General features: G+C 45.9%; 1 protein-coding gene across 3 annotated transcripts in view; it reads right to left on the bottom strand.

Annotated features, from left to right (window-relative positions):
* rxraa (retinoid X receptor, alpha a) overlaps positions 1 to 22,316 on the bottom strand; it is a 244,739-nt gene that overhangs the window by 88,563 nt on the left and 133,860 nt on the right. For 2 of the 3 annotated variants that reach the window (XM_052525712.1, XM_052525711.1), the window contains one exon: positions 17,629 to 17,829. In XM_052525712.1, coding sequence (XP_052381672.1) covers positions 17,629 to 17,829 — 201 coding nt within the window. The remainder of the gene's footprint in view (positions 1 to 17,628; positions 17,830 to 22,316) is intronic. The other variant, XM_052525713.1, reaches the window with a different exon arrangement.

The raw sequence follows: 22,316 nt of genomic DNA, 5'->3' as shown, positions 1-22,316 counted from the left end.
CAGATGATGAAGGCCAGCCCGCCAAAACAATTATGGGAATACTTTGCTTACAGAGCAGATGATGAAGGCCAGCCCGCCAAAACAACTATGGGAATATTTTGCTTACAGAGCAGATGATGAAGGCCAGCCCGCCAAAACAACTATGGGAATACTTTGCTTACAGAGCAGATGATGAAGGCCAGCCCGCCAAAACAACTATGGGAATACTTTGCTTACAGAGCAGATGATGAAGAACCAGCCCGCCAAAAAAACTATGGGAATACTTTGCTTACAGAGCAGATGATGAAGGCCAGCCCGCCAAAACAACTATGGGAATACTTTGCTTACAGAGCAGATGATGAAGGCCAGCCCGCCAAAACAACTATGGGAATACTTTGCTTACAGAGCAGATGATGAAGGCCAGCCCGCCGAAACAACTATGGGAATACTTTGCTTACAGAGCAAATGATGAAGGCCAGCCCGCCGAAACAACTATGGGAATACTTTGGTTACAGAGCAGATGATGAAGGCCAGCCCGCCGAAACAACTATGGGAATACTTTGCTTACAGAGCAGATGATGAAGGCCAGCCCGCCAAAACAACTATGGGAATACTTTGCTTACAGAGCAGATGATGAAGGCCAGCCCGCCAAAACAACTATGGGAATACTTTGCTTACAGAGCAGATGATGAAGGCCAGCCCGCCGAAACAACTATGGGAATACTTTGCTTACAGAGCAAATGATGAAGGCCAGCCCGCCGAAACAACTATGGGAATACTTTGGTTACAGAGCAGATGATGAAGGCCAGCCCGCCGAAACAACTATGGGAATACTTTGCTTACAGAGCAGATGATGAAGGCCAGCCCGCCAAAACAACTATGGGAATACTTTGCTTACAGAGCAGATGATGAAGGCCAGCCCGCCGAAACAACTATGGGAATACTTTGCTTACAGAGCAAATGATGAAGGCCAGCCCGCCGAAACAACTATGGGAATACTTTGGTTACAGAGCAGATGATGAAGGCCAGCCCGCCGAAACAACTATGGGAATACTTTGCTTACAGAGCAGATGATGAAGGCCAGCCTGCCAAAACAACTATGGGAATATTTTGCTTACAGAGCAGGTGATGAAGGCCAGCCCGCCAAAACAACTATGGGAATACTTTGCTTACAGAGCAGATGATGAAGGCCAGCCCGCCAAAACAACTATGGGAATACTTTGCTTACAGAGCAGATGATGAAGAACCAGCCCGCCAAAAAAACTATGGGAATACTTTGCTTACAGAGCAGATGATGAAGGCCAGCCCGCCAAAACAACTATGGGAATACTTTGCTTACAGAGCAGATGATGAAGGCCAGCCCGCCAAAACAACTATGGGAATACTTTGCTTACAGAGCAGATGATGAAGGCCAGCCCGCCAAAACAACTATGGGAATACTTTGCTTACAGAGCAGATGATGAAGGCCAGCCCGCCAAAACAACTATGGGAATACTTTGCTTACAGAGCAGATGATGAAGGCCAGCCCGCCGAAACAACTATGGGAATACTTTGCTTACAGAGCAAATGATGAAGGCCAGCCCGCCGAAACAACTATGGGAATACTTTGGTTACAGAGCAGATGATGAAGGCCAGCCCGCCGAAACAACTATGGGAATACTTTGCTTACAGAGCAGATGATGAAGGCCAGCCCGCCGAAACAACTATGGGAATACTTTGCTTACAGAGCAGATGATGAAGGCCAGCCCACCGAAACAACTATGGGAATACTTTGGTTACAGAGCAGATGATGAAGGCCAGCCCGCCGAAACAACTATGGGAATACTTTGCTTACAGAGCAGATGATGAAGACCAGCCCGCCGAAACAACCATGGGAATACTTTGCTTACAGAGCAGATGATGAACTCCAGCCCGCCGAAACAACCATGCAAAAGGTGTTGCAAAGCAGTACAGGGAGTTTTAGTTCCAAAACGACATAATAAACTTTTACACTAAATTCAAAATGTTTTGGGTGACAATGCTTTTGATGCGATTTGATTGGTGTGATGCCAAATCCAAACTGGCCTCCCTTGGGGGAGGGATCATCAATCAAATGATATGGCGGCAATGTGTCATACTCTTTTTGTCCAGACAGCACCAGATACATGTGGTCCACATACTGAGACAGAGGGGCGCTGTTTCCCTCGCTAGTATGATTTCTCTGGTGAGATACTGTAGATACAGCCAATTGCAAATTGAAGGAAAATTATGAAAACACAGTGAGACGGAATTGAAATAGCTTTATAATATATATATATATTTTCCCTATTTTTTGTGTGAAGCCTGGCTTCCCTTGGCATCCACGAAGAAACTGCCACAATGTCATAATTATGTCTATTTCTGAAATGTATCTTCTCAAAATCTGATTTTAAACCTTAACCCTAACTTTAAACACATTTCTAACCTTATGCTTAACTCTAACCTTAAATTAAGACAACAAGAAAAACATTTTTGTTTTCATGAATTATTAAGATATAGCCATTTAAACTTTGTGACTGTAGTAACTAGTGACAACCCAGCTCTGGGCGGACCACTGCACCCTGGGAATCCTAGTATGCCGTGTAAAATCCATGGTATTTCTATGGTGTGTACACTATTGCAAAATAGAAGCTTCAGAAATTAGTTTCAACGTGTTTTTTATGTTGTTTTGTAACTATTCATTTAATACATTAATTATTTAGCTGTAGTGAATAATGATGAGCAAATTAACCCCGATATGTATGACATTACATTTAAAACATTTTAGATGTCATTGTACAATTATTTTGTGTGCTCAGATATGTCTCAGATATGGTTTTGTATAAGGAAAATTGAAGATGTTTTTCTGTTATTTAATATGGTGTTTCATTTTTGAAAGAAATTGAATATAGAATAGATTACATTCTATTTGATATTTTAGTTGTTATACCAGTAATCATCATATTGTTTAATGTTTTAAAAAATAAAGTCTAGTGCTTCTATTACTTTAGCTTGATATTTTTTGCTGTGGTATCGTTTCAGTGTAGAGTATCGTACTACTAAACCTGCTATCGGTATCGAAGTCCAAATTTGGGTATCATGACAAGACTAACTCTCACACACATTGGGTATCATGACAAGACTAACTCTCTCACACACACACACACACACACTCCACTGTATTTTCATCTGCCTACATCACCTAACGCTGACAGCTCGCTGCACACTCAGGCAATCAGTTACACAATGAGTCAAGATTAAAGATGAATTGAAACAGAGGGGTCAAAGGTTAATGACTCCCGAGCTGATCTGTGTACGTTCCATAAACAAAACAACAGAGTGAATCAGGAGTCTAGACGGTCTTTATTGGCTTAGTGGTGGGGAGCGACGGTGCATCATGGCAGACACATTTGATCTAATGGGAGAGAGAGCAGTCTGTTCGGCTCTGATCTGATGAGCTCTATCTCTCTGATGGAATAATGAGATATATCAACTGTCTGGGCTCTGGCCAATAGTAGTGAAGTAAAAGATAGTACAATCTGGGTAATAGGACAAAGATTTGGGTGTGTAAGTGTCTGTTTTCATATGTGTGTGTGTGTGTGTGTGTGTGTGTGTGTGTGTGTGTGTGTGTGTGTGTGTGTGTGTGTGTGTGTGTGTGTGTGTGTGTGTGTGTGTGTGTGTGTGTGTGTGTATTTGTGTGTGTGCCTGCACGAGAGTGCATATATGTGTGCGTGTGAGCTAGTATGTGTGTGTGTGTGTGTGTGTGTGTGTGTGTGTGTGTGTGTGTGTGTGTGTGTGTGTGTGTGTGTGTGTGTGTGTGTGTGTGTGTGTGTGTGTGTGTGTGTGTGTGTGTGTGTGTGTGTGTGTGTGTGTGTCTATTTTCCCTCACCTCCCTGTCCTTTCCTTGATTTCCAGGCAGCAGCAGCACACAAACAGGAAGGCTGAAGGCCCTGCATGTCTTCCTGGTGAAAGAGAGAGAGGCACAAAGGGAACCCTGCTATCTAACACCAGTCCATATTAACAGTTGATGATAGCAACAACAGGCTGAGGGAGGGGGGAGAGGGACAGGGCTGTAGGCCCTGTAAAGGTGAACAGGTGGGGAGACAGACAATGGTCCTGACGCCTGTTCATGGCGCGATACGTACCAATGTACCGTCTCTGATATGACTTGTCGTGGGATCATTACTTCCTAACAGGATCAAAAGCTCTTTTCAACCCAAAAGAAATCGGAGCCAGATGGTCCAGAGAAAAAACACTCAGCGTTAACGCTAATGTCTACTTGCCTCCCCCGCTGTCCTCAGATCCACTGGCTGGTAGTTGATGAGACCCTAGTCCCAGTGTGTGTGTTGGCTGATAGACGGGTGTTTCTCATGCCGCGGTATCCGATGCGTACGTCTGAGTTTGAATAACGGAGCTGGGAGTGCGGCGTTGTCGGGTAAAAAGCGCAGACTGTTTGCTGTTGATGTGTAATTATCAGGCCCAAAACACACGTGTCCTCTCTGCATATCCCAATACTCAGGAACAGATGGTGAGGAGGTGTTAAATAAACACTAATGGATGCTCATTATCAGCGTGCGTAACAGGCAGCTGCCGCGCCCCCTATTTCTGACACAGGGATTCTTCAAAATAACAGGCCACAGGAATACTTTACATCTGAGACAGAGAGGAGAATGAATAGTCAAGCACATAGAGAAAAAGTGCAAAAACAAATGTGGTTTCCAGGACAGAGCTCTATGCTGCTCAGCCTCTTTGTAATCACTGGGCTGGGATACACACACAAAGCCCTAATTCCAAAGCGCTGTCAAGCACAGCTGGAATGACAGTTGTCCACTCTCTGATTGAGTTGGAGGGAATCAATGCAGTCCACACAGCCACACACACACAGCCACACACACACACACACACACACACACACACACACACACACACACACACACACACACACACACACACACACACACACACACACACACACACACACACACACACACACACACACACACACACGTGCACACACGTGCACACACAGAGAGAGAGAGAGAGAGAGAGAGAGAGAGAGAGAGAGAGAGAGAGAGAGAGAGAGAGAGAGAGAGAGAGAGAGAGAGAGAGAGAGACATTGAATGCAATATACACCAACTGAGAAGGCTTTATGTAGGCTATTCTTTAGCCCACTAAGCCCTTCTTCTAAAATCCCTTTGTTTAGCCTGTGATCGGACATCTTTCCTTGACAAGCATTAACAGACAGGGACAAAATGTTCTGAGGCAGGCAAACGGCTTGGTTTCATAACCATCTAGATGAGTGCAGTACTCTGCAACAAAGTCACGTAGACACTTAAAACCCTTTCCTGGGCAAACCTTCTTTTCAAATACCCAGAGGGGAAAACAGGGTCGACACTTAGAATCCTTTCCTGGGCAAACCTTCTTTTCAAATACCTAGAGGGCAAAAGAGGGTAGACACTCAACCCTTTCCTGGGCAAACCTTCTTTTCAAATACCCAGAGGGGAAAACAGGGTAGACACTTAACCCTTTCCTGGGCAAACCTTCTTTTCAAATACCTAGAGGGGAAAACAGGGTAGACACTTAACCCTTTCCTGGGCGAACCTTCTCCTCAAATACCCAGATGGGAAAACAGGGTAGACACTTAACCCTTTCCTGGGCGAACCTTCTTTTCAAATACCCAGAGGGGAAAACAGGGTAGACACTTAACCCTTTCCTGGGCGAACCTTCTTTTCAAATACCCAGAGGGAAAAACAGGGTAGACACTTAACCCTTTCCTGGGCAAACCTTCTACTCAAATACCCAGAGGGGAAAACAGGGTAGTCAGGTGAGAATGAGTCACACCCAGTGAAGGAAAGAAATAAGAGAGATAGAGAGACTGAGGGGACTGTTCTTTTAGTCTCTCTCTAGACACTGCTTTGAATCTCCCTAGCACACTCTTATCATCAAGCCGATACAGACCCTTATAGCTGACATTTGTCAACCAAGAAATGTGATCAAATTGGTCAAATACCAACCAACAATATGAGCCAAATATAGTTTGACTTTCCTTTGTCCTCCCCAGGCATATCCCTCCCTCTCTCCCTCGCCGTCCCTTTTAGATTCATGCTCCCTTCATTACATGACCACTGCAGTCAATTAGCTCAATGTCAGCGGCTGTAATGGTCTTGTGGACATGATGCCCCTGTGGGGTTTGTTTCACTATGTCACACACACAGGGCTCTGCTCCCCCTGTCCCCCATCCAGACCCACAGACATATTGACTGACTCAGCTGAGCGCATTGCACTAAAGATCAGCTTTCTGCAACAGTTCCCCTCTGTCCCCCAGCTCTGAGTGGACCAGGGTGGAGCAAGACAGGGTGCTTGGTGCGGTGGGGAAGGGGATGATGATGGCGGGATTTGGGTCACCCAGATGAACTAACAGAAGTTGCTCTGGACACTTCAGATTGAGTCCGGGAGGCTGTCAGAGACGTGGTGGCTGAGTATGTCACCAAGTCTGCCGTTTCTAAGAATCGCTGTCCCTGTCTCTGTCCCAGACATCAGAACTACATTTTGGATGCGGCCACACTGCTCTTTACCTAGAATACCAGCAGCTGTTTCCAGACCAGCACTGTGTCCCAACAAGACATTTCCATTAGCCGTTGCATTACCACTCTCAGAGGAGGAGCACATGGGAGCTGCCAACACGTCTTCCCCGGGCTCCCTCACCATCCCAGCATGCACCGTCCTGGCTACATTAGCACACTCGGGTGGGCCTGTTGCTGGGCGGGAGAGACATGTGACATTGAGAGGTTCAGCGCTTTGGCCCAAACCCCCTCCCATCCCTCCTTCCCTCCAGTCCAGCTCCCCAGCTCTCCTTTGAAGGCGAGGGGCCAAGGCGAGGGGTGGGGCTGTGCTGTGCTAAGGTGGGTGCGACCAGCGTGGCAAGGGCTCCAGCGCTGACCTTCCACTTCATGAGATCGGCTTCGGTGACATTCGGATCAAGCGCTCGCCATGGCTGCCTCCCCCCTCCCCCACTGCAGAGCCAGCTATAATGCCAAGTGTGTCCGATCGCTTTAGCATCAAAATACCGACAGCTCCCGCCTACCCCCCCCTTTCTCCCCACCTGCTCTCTCCCTCCTCCCCTCTCTCTCCCCCTGCTCCTCCTCCTGGGAGCAAGAGTGGGATGATCGGCGATTCCCAGTGCTGAGACGACAGAAGCAACTGACCATACAGTGAAAACAGGGAGAGGCACAAACAGGAACAAGCTCCCTGTCCCCCTCTAAAGGACACCTGAGCTCCCCAACCCACCTCTGACTTACACACAGCCCAGTGAACAAACAAGAACAAGATTGACACAGATCAAGAGGGACACACGGACCGCAGGAACATTCAGCAGGAACATTCAGCAGGAACATTCAGCACGACCATTCAGCAGGAACATTCAGCAGGAACATTCAGCAGGAACATTCAGCACAACCATTCAGCAGGAACATTCAGCAGGAACATTCAGCAGGAACATTCAGCAGGAACATTCAGCAGGAACATTCAGCACGACCATTCAGCAGGAACATTCAGCAGGAACTTTCAGCACGACCATTCAGCAGGAACATTCAGCAGGAACATTCAACAGGAACATTCAGCAGGAACATTCAGCACGACCATTCAGCAGGAACATTCAGCAGGAACATTCAGCACGACCATTCAGCAGGAACATTCAGCACAACCATTCAGCAGGAACATTCAGCAGGAACATTCAGCACAACCATTCAGCAGGAACATTCAGCAGGAACATTCAGCAGGAACATACAGGAATCTGCATCCTCAGTCTGCAGTATGGAAGCCCCGTGGAAAGCTTGACAGAATAATATAATTGAGTTTCCACTGGCTACGTTCAACAACTTAATAAAGCAATCTCCTTGTTTCCTATTTGGCTGATTCTCAAAGAGAGAAGAGTTCTAGCAGTCAACAGTGTGATTATGAAACTGAGAGAACGAGAAGGAAAAGGGTATCTGATACAGAGCATTTTGTTATCGCTGGCAAGGCAGTCTCCATATTGGACCCAAGTGACTTCAACCAACGGTCCAAACTACGCTCCGAGGCCCCATAACATTACAGAGACCCCCAGCCAAAGGTTTTCACATTCTTTTGTTGTTGTTGTTTAAGAAAGCACCTCTAGGCAGGACTGCTGTGATTCCAGCACAGAGAGGGAAGCATAGGTCCGGAAGAAAATACAAATCGATAAATAAACCATGTCAATTGGCTTTTTCCTTTGGCCTTGTCCAAAATGTGTGACCCCTCTATTGTTAGCTCCAGATGGCCGGTGCAAGCCCTTTGGATTCCAGTCAGTCCAGTTATATAAGCAGAATGAGGAAAAACAAAGGACCCTAACAGATGACATTGCTATAAATCATAACCAAAACTATATTGAATGTCCCCTTTAACCATTGTCCCCAGAAACCAGTTCGTCAGTCAAAGCGAAAATGGCCTCTACAGTTTGTTTTCATAGAGGCTAAATATGATTGCTTTTCCTTTGATGACTTCTCGTCCTCATCGGCTCCCTTGGCCAATACATGATCCTTTTCTGGCACTATGGCATGCATTTTCTTACCAGCAACAGTATGTTTGTTTAGGGCCGTACAGTACATCTTGAGCTAGCATGTTAGGCTGAGGGGAAGGGTCTTCTAGAATGTGACAGAGACACACTTTACCATCGCTCCCATCGTCCTCTCATGTTTATCAGTGCTAATGAGAGGCAGATGGCGGTCTGATGCCCCCACCACAACACTAAGTACACCCCCCCGCTAATAAACACATGGCATTCACTGTCAAACCTCTAGAGTCAACAGAGAGAGCTGGAGTGACAGTCAGCACAGCCTTTCTTCCTTTAATATCTTTATCAGGGATGATGAGAGCAAGTCACACCACACTGGGGAGAGAGCAGCTTGCACTGAGCACGGCTCAGATATCTGGGTTAAGATGTACATATTCATTTATATTCATGGCGTTCATTAGTTTACCCATATATTTCAGAGGCGTACTCAGAGTGCCCCTGCTGTGGTTAACATACTGTACTGTATTAAGCAACATGGGGCCGCAAGAATGAGAACTTGCTTATTTCTGTTTAATGGGTGACAGAAAAAATTGTGTTTTTCAGATGCAGCTACACTGAACATCTTACTTCAGGGTTCGGGTCAATTCTGTCCAGATCTGGAAAAATGTGAACAACACTGCGATTTAATACTCACATTTGATCTCTAATTCTTGCATTGAATGTGTGTTTAGTGAGGCATTCTGAATTGATCCCAACAGTCTTACTGTGATAATCATTAGAGTGAAAACAACATTCTGCCTCTCCGGGGGGTATGATGAGGGAGAGACAGTGTGGCTCTATGGCTAGCCCTCCAATCCTCCATCCTCCCCTCCCTCCATCCTCCCCTCCCTCCATCCTCCCCCCCCCTCCATCCTCCCCTCCCTCCCTCCATCTCTCCCTCCTATGGTTTGAGCTGTAACAATGAGATAGCATTTCAGTGGGATGGTTCTATGCAGGGATTATGGGCTCAGAGAGTTATCAAAGGCTTAGTCACTGTGATTTCTCCTGACCTGTTATGGATGGCTGCCGTCACTCTGTGCCAAGGTGAAGCCCCTGGCGTTCTAGCTGCACCCTGGCGTTCTAGCTGCACCCTGGCGTTCTAGCTGCACCCTGGCCTGCCCAACCCGCTGGCACACTGGCTGGTGGTGAAGACAGCCCAGTACATCACTGGGGCCGTGTTCCCACCTATCCAGGATATGTACTTGAAACGGTGCCTGAGGAAGTCCTGCAGCATCATCAAGGACCCCACACACCCCAGCCTATGAGCTGTTCTCTCCCTTAGCGCCGGGCAGACAGTATTGGAGCATGAGGTTTGATACCAACAGGCTCAGGGACAGTTTCTGTCTACAAGCCATCAGACTGCTGACAACTTGGACTGGACTGATGCTCTGATTCTCCGCACCTTAACACACATGTACTCACTCATGCACACACCCACCCACACACACACACACACACACACACACACACACACACACACACACACACACACACACACACATTCAAGCTACACACATCACAATTACTGCTACCGTACTCTTATTACTATTGCTAATACTGCACAATTTAAACACTTGGCCCCCAGTCCCTCCTTTCTCTGATACATGTGTGATATTGTACTATAAATTGTGCTTTCCTGTATTATACCGATGCTAATAAATGTTATTATATTCTCCTGAGCCATGTTGAGAATGAACCTGCAAGTAAGCATTTAGTTGGATGGAACATACCAAGGTTATGACAGTAAACTAAAACTGAAACTAAAACGAATCATGGTGTATTTCATTGGACAGTGTAAACATTAAACTGAATTTCAAATTTAAAAAAGCGGAAAGCTGATATAAATAAAAAACAAATAGAAAAACAAAACTGGAATAACCTTAGTGTATACCATGTGTATCCTGTACATACAACTAATACAACTTGAAACACGGCCCCCTTCCTATGGGAAGGAATGAAATGTCTGCCCATTCCTCTACTCCCTGAAGACACAGCCTGAGATAAGTTATTCACACACCTGTACACATGCAAACACAAGTCATGCATTCATTCAGGTGAGACTCAGTAGACTTGATCAAGTAGGCTACTGTCTCAGTGGATACAATCCCACAGGCATTGAAAACCCACACACATAACTTCACATTCCCACTATTGCTTTAAATAAAAAACATCTTTACATCAGAAGTTGCTTTGTGTTTTCTGCACCACTCCTCCTCTATCATGAGAACAAGGCAGAGATTTATGGATTGTGGACTGAAACTGAGCTGCTTCCAATCAGCTGGCGGATTGCTCCACAATAAGCTCTACGATTCAGAACAAGAGAGACAGGAATTCATCAGGCAGGATTTAGGGCCTGTGACATTGTTCCCAATCTTCCCATGTTTACATACTGTGGGGCGGCAGGTAGCCTGGCGGTTAGAGAGGCGGGCCAGAAACCGGCAGGTTGTCAGTACGATTTCCGGGTCCGAGCCCCCTGCACCTCTCAAAAAAACGGAGGAATTGGGTTAAAAGAGAAAGTCAAATTTCAGTTTGAATTTGTGTGCAATTGACCAATAAAGTGATCTCTCTCTAGTTCTACAGAGCTACGAAACAGGGATTACAAACTCACTGCAATGATGTCATATGGTTTGGACATCTCCCTGCATCCCCTGTTTCATCTCGAAAAAGTCCAACTGATTGGAATTTGCGAACAGTGTGGAGGCTGTATATGTTAGGCCTAAAGCCAGTGCATTAGCCAGTATCTGGTGAGTACTATATGAATCTCAACATCCAATTAGCTCAGACTTTTGGCAGAGTTTATCCTGGAAGTGACAGGCCCCAGACCAAACACTCAGCATACTGAGACATCACACCGGTCTAACTGGACACAAACAACTGTTAGGCTATTTTTATTTTACAGTGGGATCAGCAGCCAAATTTGCTGTGATAGTCCAATAATAAGTCTGTATTAAAATAGCCTGTCAGTCTTTGTGGTGGTTGTGGTGATGAATGTGTGTGCAGGGGGCGAAGGCTGCGGCTGTAATCGTCAGCTTGGCGCTCTGGCCCCTCTGGCTCCTGACCCGGCAGGAAGTGGCCAGGGAGTGCACGGACTCCAGCCAGCCAAATAGAAATCAGCGAGCGTGGAGCATGCTGAGGCTAATAACCTCCCTCACCTCTGTGGGACCCCACCCGAGAAAATACAAGGAGCCGGGAGCCACTGGAACCCCCCCCCACAAACCCGCTGTGTGACCACAAGGTCTACAAACACATGCTGCCTCTCGCTGGAGCCGAATGCCTGGGCCCAGTGCTGCTCAAGCTCTGCCGAGTCTGTCTCACAAACAATACACACACACACACACAACCATAGTACACAAACACAGTGCACAAACACACACACAGTGCACAAACACACACACAGTGCACAAACACACACACACAGTGCACAAACACACACACAGTGCACAAACACACACACAGTGCACAAACACACACACAGTGCACAAACACACACAGTGCACAAACACACACACAGTGCACAAACACACACACACAGTGCACAAACACACACAGTGCACAAACACACACACAGTGCACAAACACACACACAGTTCACAAACACACACACAGTGCACAAACACACACACAGTGCACAAACACACACACACAGTGCACAAACACACACACAGTGCACAAACACACACACAGTGCACAAACACACACACAGTGCACAAACACACACACAGTGCACAAACACACACACACAGTGCACAAACACACACACAGTGCACAAACACACACACAGTGCACAAACACACACACACAGTGCACAAACACACACACAGTGCACAAACACACACACACAGTGCACAAACACACACACACAGTGCACAAACACACACACAGTGCACAAACACACACACAGTGCACAAACACACACACACAGTGCACAAACACACACACAGTGCACAAACACACACACACAGTGCACAAACACACACACAGTGCACAAACACACACACAGTGCACAAACACACACACACAGTGCACAAACACACACACAGTGCACAAACACACACACACAGTGCACAAACACACACACACAGTGCACAAACACACACACAGTGCACAAACACACACACAGTGCACAAACACACACACACAGTGCACAAACACACACACACAGTGCACAAACACACACACACAGTGCACAAACACACACACAGTGCACAAACACAGTGCACAAACACACACACACAGTGCACAAACACACACACACAGTGCACAAACACACACACAGTGCACAAACACACACACAGTGCACAAACACACACACACAGTGCACAAACACACACACAGTGCACAAACACACACACACAGTGCACAAACACACACACACAGTGCACAAACACACACACAGTGCACAAACACACACACACAGTGCACAAACACACACACAGTGCACAAACACACACACACAGTGCACAAACACACACACACAGTGCACAAACACACACACAGTGCACAAACACACACACACAGAGCACAAACACACACACACAGTGCACAACACACACACACACAGTGCACAAACACACACACAGTGCACAAACACACACACAGTGCACAAACACACACACACAGTGCACAAACACACACACAGTGCACAAACACACACACACAGTGCACAAACACACACACAGTGCACAAACACACACACAGTGCACAAACACACACACAGTGCACAAACACACACACACAGTGCACAAACACACACACACAGTGCACAAAACACACACACAGTGCACAAACACACACACACAGTGCACAAACACACACACAGTGCACAAACACACACACAGTGCACAAACACACACACAGTGCACAAACACACACACAGTGCACAAACACACACACAGTGCACAAACAATCAGGAAGGAGCCAGATGTGTGTTCTGCTCTCCTCCATGTTTCCTTACGGTTCACTCTGGCTCAGCTCTAGGCAATAGGCAGGGAAAGTTCTTTCCAAGTCCTGCAGAATTCTAAATGGGCTCCAAATTAATTGGCAGGATTCACGAGGCAGTGAGATAATTCTGAGGCTGGGTAATGAAGTCAGCTACGGACCGTGGCGAGAGCTAATAGGGCTTGGCTTGGGGCGTAATTGCTGCTTAAGCGAAGTCAATAAAGAGGGATTAATCAAACTCTAACCGCACACCTGGCGGCCAGCCCCACTCCAACGCAGAGTGGACTGTGAGAGTCAGTGAAGGGAGGGAGAAAGGGAGGGACCCAGACAGAGGTAGTGGTGCAGTTGAAAAGCACTAGAATCCAAACACCACATCCATACTACCCACTCTAATGAAATAAAAAGGGGGAGCCAGCAATCTACTCCAACAGCCCTCCTCCTCCTTCTCCTCCTCTCCTTCTTCTCAAGGCAGAATTTGTCCTGTCATTTGGTCTCTCCAAACACGGACCATATGTGAGTTCAGTGCTGGCAATCAGACTGAATTGTGAAGCAGGCAGCTGAGTTCATCAGGAAAAAATTTGCCTTCCGCTCGGCAGGCCTCTCTCCCATTGGCCAGTCACGAGGCCCGCTCCGTTTGAGGGCACCCCAGACATTCCTGTGGATAATCTTTTCCATTCCTCCGCTCAGCTCCGCGAGGACAGACCAAATCACTGCACAAGGCCTGCATTGTCAGGCCCTTTCAAAAAGCCCTGTTTTAAATCTCTCTCTCTCTCTCCCACTCGTACACTTCTCACACATTGCCCCAAAAACTTTTTTTTTCCTCTTGTCTTTTAAAAAAGAAACAACAAAATGATTGCTTTTAAAATGATCTCTGGAAAAGAAAAGAGCCCTGAATACTATGTTTCTCACGGTCTCTTTCCAGTAATGGTTTGTTTTAGAGAACTCTAAACAATGTGAAACCACTAAAACCAGAGCGGGACTACATCACTGTGTTGCCGGGAGTTCACCGCTGGAGTCGACTCCCCGGGTGAGGGCAACCAGTCTTCCCAGAATCCTCAGCTGCGTTGCCGCTCAGCACCCCACGTTCTCCACAGAGGCTTGTCATTGTGGCCTTGGCCGGGCAGTCGAGGGACGGGATTGGAGGACAATCACACAGATGTGGGGCGGGTTAGGACGGGGGTGTGTGTGCTGGATGTGGCGATGGGAGATTTACGGCAACACATTCCATAATTAGATCCATGATTATGACCGGGGCTATAAAAGACAGACTCCAGCTAGGCTGAACATTATGCTACTACTCTGTGTGACTAACAAACCACAGCGCCTTTACAGTTATCTCAGCCTCTCTTTCGCTCTCTCTCTAAGAACACATTGCTACTCTGCTCTGAGCAGCTAGGCCACGGAACATTTACCACACCACTGAACATTGTGAAATATCAAAACACTTAAAAGACAAGAAAAGACAATCTGACTCAGTCTCACACATTCTCCTCTCATTCCTTGTAAGTCAACCATGCCTTGAAATAACAAAAAAAAAGCACATGGAGAAAGCACATTTCTATACAGTAACAGTTACCATTATAGTTGGTGTGCTAGAGAAGTATCCCGACTATTCTAATTGCTCAGGAAACGTCCCCACCCTCACCAAGGGCTGTGACAGTCAAAAATGTACCAATCAATCACACCAGCCCAGTAACACACACATCTATGGACGAGACAGAGAAGAGAGCGGAAAAACAAACTGTGTCTGCACCTCACCGATCTTGCTGAGACATGCCCATGAATAAGTATTTGTGGTTGAGAGAGAGACAGAGAGGGTAGTGGGTTCTTGTTCTGCCTGTCGAAAGCTTTTCTATACTTGCTTTTGTCAATATTGTTCTATTGTTAGACCCATTAAATACACGCTGCCCATTTCATTCACATGTTCTGTATTGATAGTTGTGAGTGCATGGTGATCTAGGTCAATGACAACTCAACTCCAAACAACCTTTTAACCATTTACACTTATGGGAATTAGCTTATATGGATAGGGCTAAGTTGAAATGTTTCTTATTGAATAAATATGAAAAGCATATGCATAACCATGGTAGCAATTGAAAGGGAACCGTTTGGAGATTATGGGTAAATGATTAGACCAAAGGTGAGGAGACAACAGTTCACAAGACAATACACTGTTGGTGTGATGTTCATTTTATATTTACACTACTTTCGCAGCATTTGTTTCTAACGAAATCTGAACATACTCTGGATACATTCAGTAACATGATAAAGAGTATTCCTGGAGAATGTGGGGTAGGTGCATCATAAGACAACACAATGACAAGGGTTTGAGTGAGAGGACTAACTGGTGTCTCCAAGTGGTCACACACCTCTTCAAAGTGTGCACAGTTCCTGAGTCATTTCAATGCACTTTTATGACTCAAAGAAGAGTCTTCAAAAAACAAAATAGCTTTCCTAGCTGTGCCGTTGAGGAACTAGAGAAAGCACACTTGTAGTTGTTTTGTTCAGAACACAACCCTGCATCCCCGCCATCACACAATTACTTTTGTTCTTAACACAATCAAAAAGCTGACTTTTATCAATCACAATCTGGGTCAGGTGAGCATGACTTGAAAACAAACACTCATTGTGTTCAGAACAACCCAGGGTTTGATTTAATCTTGTAACTGTACATCAAACATAGTGGTCATACACATTGACACTGTATATGACAGTATTTTATGATATGGAAATGTGAAGTCCACATTTGGACTCACAGGTGTTTGGTTTGCTTGTATGACATCAAAGCAGTATTTATTATTTATTTATTTATATTTATTTATCATTCTTCTAAATACGTAGAGTCCTCTTAATTTACAGCATTTCCCTCACTCAGACAACAAAACATTTGCAAAATTTGCCCAACTAGCGGGAGAGATGGGGGCAACTTCTAGTTGTGCAGGGTGCTCAAGTTCTGAATGGAGTCAGAGCTCTGACGTCATATATAGCATGTTACTGTACAGCCATTACCTTTCAATTTAGGCATTTATTACTGCCCAAATCTGCCATTTTCAACCTGTGTTAAGGGTATGTGTACAGGGTATGTGTACAGGGTATGTGTACAGGGTATGTGTTAAGGGTATGTGTACAGGGTATATGTACAGGGTATGTGTACAGGGTATGTGTTAAGGGTATGTGTTAAGGGTATGTGTACAGGGTATGTGTACAGGGTATATGTACAGGGTATGTGTACAGGGTATGTGTACAGGGTATGTGTACAGGGTATGTGTTAAGGGTATGTGTTAAGGGTATGTGTACAGGGTATATGTACAGGGTAAATGTACAGGGTATGTGTTAAGGACTACAATGTGTGAAGCTAACACAGGGCTTTGTCTGTGAGGTTCCATACGGACTAAAATCACACAATCTACCACTCTCCTGTAAATTAATCCAAGGTGCACTGTTTGGTTGTTCTGGTTTTGTCGCCTTTGTCCAAGGCGTGTTCCCCTCACATGAAATTGGTGTTAATTTACAACAAGCCACTCAGTCACGACAAGTGACTCTGCAAGAGGCCCTCCACCCCCAGCCAACGAAGCCACCAGCAGGGCAGGCACACGTACAGCAACAACACAACAACAGCACAGTACTGTCCTTCAATCCCCACATACCAGAGGGTCAGGTTCAGAATGCACTGCTATGATGACATCACCTGACCCAGCTGCCCTAGCAGGGAAAACAGAGGTGATGAGAACAGAGGCCTGTTTCATAGCACCCCTGTTAAAATGTCAATCACCGGGCCTCCACATGCAGAGACTACATTAATCAGGCTGACTGACTGAGCCATCGCTGCCTAGGAAGAAGCCTTACGGCTCTGACAGCTCTTTACCCCAGGCTGTGTGTGTGCTTGTAGCTGTGGTAAGGAACAAGCAGCTTCTTGCTTTGTGGATATACTACTTTGGCATGACATGTTCAGACAGTAAAGTGAGTTACAGTAAATGCTCCTACTACCTGGGGTTGTATTAGCATATCAAAGCCATTTTTATAGGTCCATATCATCAAATCCAAATTGTTATACAGTGGATCAAATGTACTGTATAATGCAGTATACTGTAGAGTATACTATAACTGTATACTCTTTCTATCCACTGGCAAATTTTAGCTCATACTTATTTCATACAGGTGTCTTCCCAGGTGCTGAGTCTGCCATGACGGGGCAGATGGCGATGGGATGTGGAGATGGCGTTGAGTGTTACCTGTAGATATCCGGCGCTGGTGGAGGTGACACATGCCGGTGAAACAGGAGCAGGCCTCCCCCGAGCGTCCACGCTGGGGAGGCGGAGCCAGCGAGCACTGGGGCTTCAGGAACCCTGCAGAGGGAGGGAGAGAGAGATGGAGGGAGAGAGAGATGGAGGGAGAGAGAGATGGAGGGAGAGAGAGATGGAGGGAGGGAGAGATGGAGGGAGGGAGAGATGGAGGGAGAGAGAGAGAGATGGAGGGAGAGAGAGATGGAGGGAGGGAGAGAGAGATGGAGGGAGAGAGAGATGGAGGGAGAGAGAGATGGAGGGAGGGAGAGAGAGATGGAGGGAGGGAGAGAGAGATGGAGGGAGAGAGAGATGGAGGGAGGGAGAGAGAGATGGAGGGAGAGAGAGATGGAGGGAGGGAGAGAGAGATGGAGGGAGAGAGAGATGGAGGGAGAGAGAGATGGAGGGAGGGAGAGAGAGATGGAGGGAGAGAGAGATGGAGGGAGGGAGAGAGAGATGGAGGGAGAGAGAGAGAGAGGGAGGGAGAGAGAGATGGAGGGAGAGAGAGATAGTCTGTTAGAAAAACAGGATAATGATGATAAAAATAGTGACATTAACAACAGAGAAAGCCGAGCTGAGGGTTGCTCCACACAACACCATATAGACACTGTATATATTCACCACGGCAGTATAGACACTGTATAAAATCACCACGGCAGTACAGACACTATATAATCACCACGGCAGTATAGACACTATATAATCACCACGGCAGTGTAGACACTGTATATAACCACCACGGCAGTATAGACACTGTATATATTCACCACGGCAGTATAGACACTGTATATAATCACCACGGCAGTATAGATACTGTATATATTCACCACGGCAGTATATATACTGTATATATTCACCACGGCAGTATAGACACTGTATATATTCATAGATACTGTAAATATTCACCACGGCAGTATAGACACTGTATATATTCATAGATACTGTATATATTCACCACGGCAGTATAGACACTGTATATATTCATAGATACTGTAAATATTCACCACGGCAGTATATACACTGTATTTCCTCACCAGGGCAGTATAGACACTGTATATATTCATAGATACTGTATATATTCACCACGGCAGTATAGACACTGTATATATTCATAGATACTGTATATATTCACCACGGCAGTATAGACACTGTATTTCCTTACCAGGGCAGTATAAACACTGTATATAATCACCATGGCAGTATCCCTCCCTATGCTTATTTAGATATAATCCCTCTGTAAATGGTATATTCCCACTGTAATCAGCCTATACTCCAGAGTTTTATGTTTTGTCTTTACTGTTCCGATATTGTATATTCTGTATGATGTCTGTGTGGACTACCTTCTCACTAAGGCAGATCTACAGGTAGATGGTGAAGCGTGCTGCCTGGACAGGACTGTCGATACAGATTACAACTTGTCCTTGGTAACAGAGACAGGGTGAGGAAACATTTTAAGGACCTCTACTGTACCCATAAGTCTCTGAACGGCCTCCCTCCCACCAGCAGGTTACACATCCATCTCCCCTGCCACATGGAGACCCAGCCAACCTTTCACATTTAGAGCACTGTTTCTCTGTCTCCCTTCAGAGTGACCCTCTAACCCAGAATATGAGGCTAGCTCAAAGCTCCATGGATCTCCCTGTCAGCTCCATGCCCAGGGCCAAGTGACCAGGAGGGGGCAACTGCCCAGGGGAGGCTGGGTAGGAGGCTACGGAGGGGTGGAGAGGCATGGGACTGAGGTTGGGAACTTTGTGTGGACAAAATGCCAAATCAGGCGGGGATGCCTGGGGGGGCAGGGGGAAGGGGGATCTCAGAGGTCACCAGGGTCACGCTCAATAGGGAAGTCATTATCTGGCACAACGGGGTGACTGAATGTTCTGTACCCCCACTAGTCCAGTCTTCACTACCCCCTACCATCCCATCCCCATGCTGACATCATCAGTATAACAGAGGAGCATGGAAAAAAGCACAGGTAGAAGAGTATAGCAACTTTGTCAATTAAAAGCTATGGTGGTCTGTTTAACTAGTTCCTTTTTCCATCGTTCTCCCCATTGTGTTCAGATCTACACATGACGTGATGAGTTCATAGAAAAATAAGAGGGAAGATAGACAGAAAACTCATTGAGATAGTATATTGACAACAGTGTCAAAACAATCAATATCATATGAAAGCCCAATCACAGGCTCATCACATCAACCAGAGCTCAGTGCTGACCTTGGAAATCCACTTCAACCCAGTGAATGGCATCAGAGGCATGTGTTTCTGTGACTGACATGGCAGGCTTGGCAGCGTCTAGAGAAAAACAACTTTTTGTGTAGCTTACGTTTCTCAGTCAGTCAGTGGAGGATTCACCAAGCCTTTATTGACTCGAGGGAGTTCATGTGAAACTCATTGGCATCGGCAGATCTCCTCAAATCCTGACTTTATTCATTTCCTCATGAGGACCTTTAGATTTCCTGCAGACATCAAGAACGTCGGTCAGAGAAGCCCCCCCCGTTCCGAGCCTAATACAGCTCCTTTATTAGGACCATGAAAAACATGTCACTCCAGATGAGCTCAGCCAATGACATTTAAAACAGGCACAGGGATATTGAATTAGTTCCCCATGATAAGCCGTCTGGGATGCTGATGCTGTGATCAGGATTGTGTGTGTGTGTGTGTGTGTGTGTGTGTGTGTGTGTGTGTGTGCGTGCGTGCGTGCGTGCGTGCGTGCGTGCGTGCGTGCGTGCATGTGTGTTTCAAGGAGAGGGGTGGGCTGTGCCTGTCAAGCACATTCCTCAACTCTTTTGATTAGAATTAGAGAAGGAAGAGAAGAATCCAAATGCCAGTGATGGACGTGGACCAGCAAGTCCAGACAAGTACGAGTGAACGCAGACAAGCTGAGATCATCTCAGTCTTAATGAAATAAAACAGACATGAAGACCACACAAACATTATTGAAGAATGAACATGTTTGAAAGGAGAAGAAGTTGATATGTCATCGTCTGTCTGTCTGATACTTCACTGTTGTCACATTCAAACGGTGTAAGTCAGAAGTATATTTTTGGGGAGCACATAAAAAAAATGTTTGGGGCCACATAGTTTGTATAAATGATGGTAATGATCAGTAAATGTTGGCATATGATTCTCCAAGCAATCTAACACCACAACTAGCTGCCCAAGGCCCAATTCACCAGGAACATCTTGATTTGAAGTAGGCCTGGTCTATCCAATCTACTCATTTTCTCCTTGTTTCCTCAGAGCACAGAAGAAGCAAATCCCTGCTTGTATAACTAGCTAGCAAAGGGCGGACAATGACACACGCCATAGGGCTCCGAGCCATGTCACTGAACATTACCCTGTTAGCACATGAGCTTTTCCAAGTTCGGCTTTTCCAAATTCATGGGTAAACCGAGTAGACAGGGGCCCAACGAAAATGCTCCACTAGCCGTCCATTGGAATAATCTTCCCACGGGACACAGTAATCTACGTGATTCAAACGCTCTGAATGTTACCTAAAGCTGGAACCGTGGGAGACAGAGGACCCGAGTGTGAAGAGAGTAAAATAACAGGAGGGGGGCAAATTGTTCCATGAAGTTTCATTGAACAAATTATGTTCCTCTGATTTAACTAGGGAAGCCAGTTAAGAACAAATTATTATTTTCAATGACAGCCTAAGAACAGTGGGTTAACTGCCTTGTTCAGGGGTAGAATGACAGACCTTGTGTTCCATACAGACCTTGCGGTTGCTAGTCCAATGCGCTAACCACTAGGCTACCTGCTGTTCCATATGGAACACTGACCTTAAATGTGACCCTCCAAACGTTTTAAGTTTTAGTTGAAGAGAAACAGCGTAGAGCTAGAATTAATATGCCATTCCAGATGTTCAGGGAGTTTCATTCTTGATGAATAAAAGAACTTGTAGTCTGTTTTTCCAGCTATTCCCCATTCTAGATTGGTTTTAATAAAGGGCTTAATGACTGATGGTGGTGTAGCAGTAGCAGAGAGGCATGTGCGTACAGGTCTTCCTGTCGTGAGCGCCAATGATCTGTGATCTAGTGATCTGTCATTAAAGGCATCTCTATCCCACTGCAGTGCCTCTGTGTCTTCTTGGCTCATACAGCACACCATTGATTACAGGCATGTTTGATCTCCCCCCTCTTCTTTTATTTCCAAACAGAGCGAGGGATGAAGAGAGGAGGAGAGAGATCTCATTGGGTTTAATAACTGTGCGAGGATCCCGTCTTCAGGGGACAAGCTCAAACATCCCCCACCAACAGTCAATCAGTATTATCATTACTGGCAATCAGGGATGGAAGCAGTGTAAACACACTGGGGGTTTTCTCATTAAACATCCAGTGCTATAATAAAAAGCCAGCCTATACAACACAGTGCTAATGAAAGCAAGTCTTTACATAGGACCGTGCTAATGAAAAAGAGCCATAATGAGAAAGAACTTAATGGGACAAAGGCATAATGACAATGTGCTAATGAAACAAAGGTATGGAGATGTGCATTCGTAATAATACCACTTTTTGTTCTCGCTCTAGTCTCATATACACGCCAACACTAA

This window comes from Oncorhynchus keta, chromosome 9 (assembly GCF_023373465.1).
Source record: "Oncorhynchus keta strain PuntledgeMale-10-30-2019 chromosome 9, Oket_V2, whole genome shotgun sequence".
In the NCBI taxonomy this organism is placed as follows: Eukaryota; Metazoa; Chordata; class Actinopteri; order Salmoniformes; family Salmonidae; genus Oncorhynchus; species Oncorhynchus keta.
Note: the sequence above shows the minus strand (reverse complement) of the source record. Positions and strands in the feature narration are given on the sequence as shown.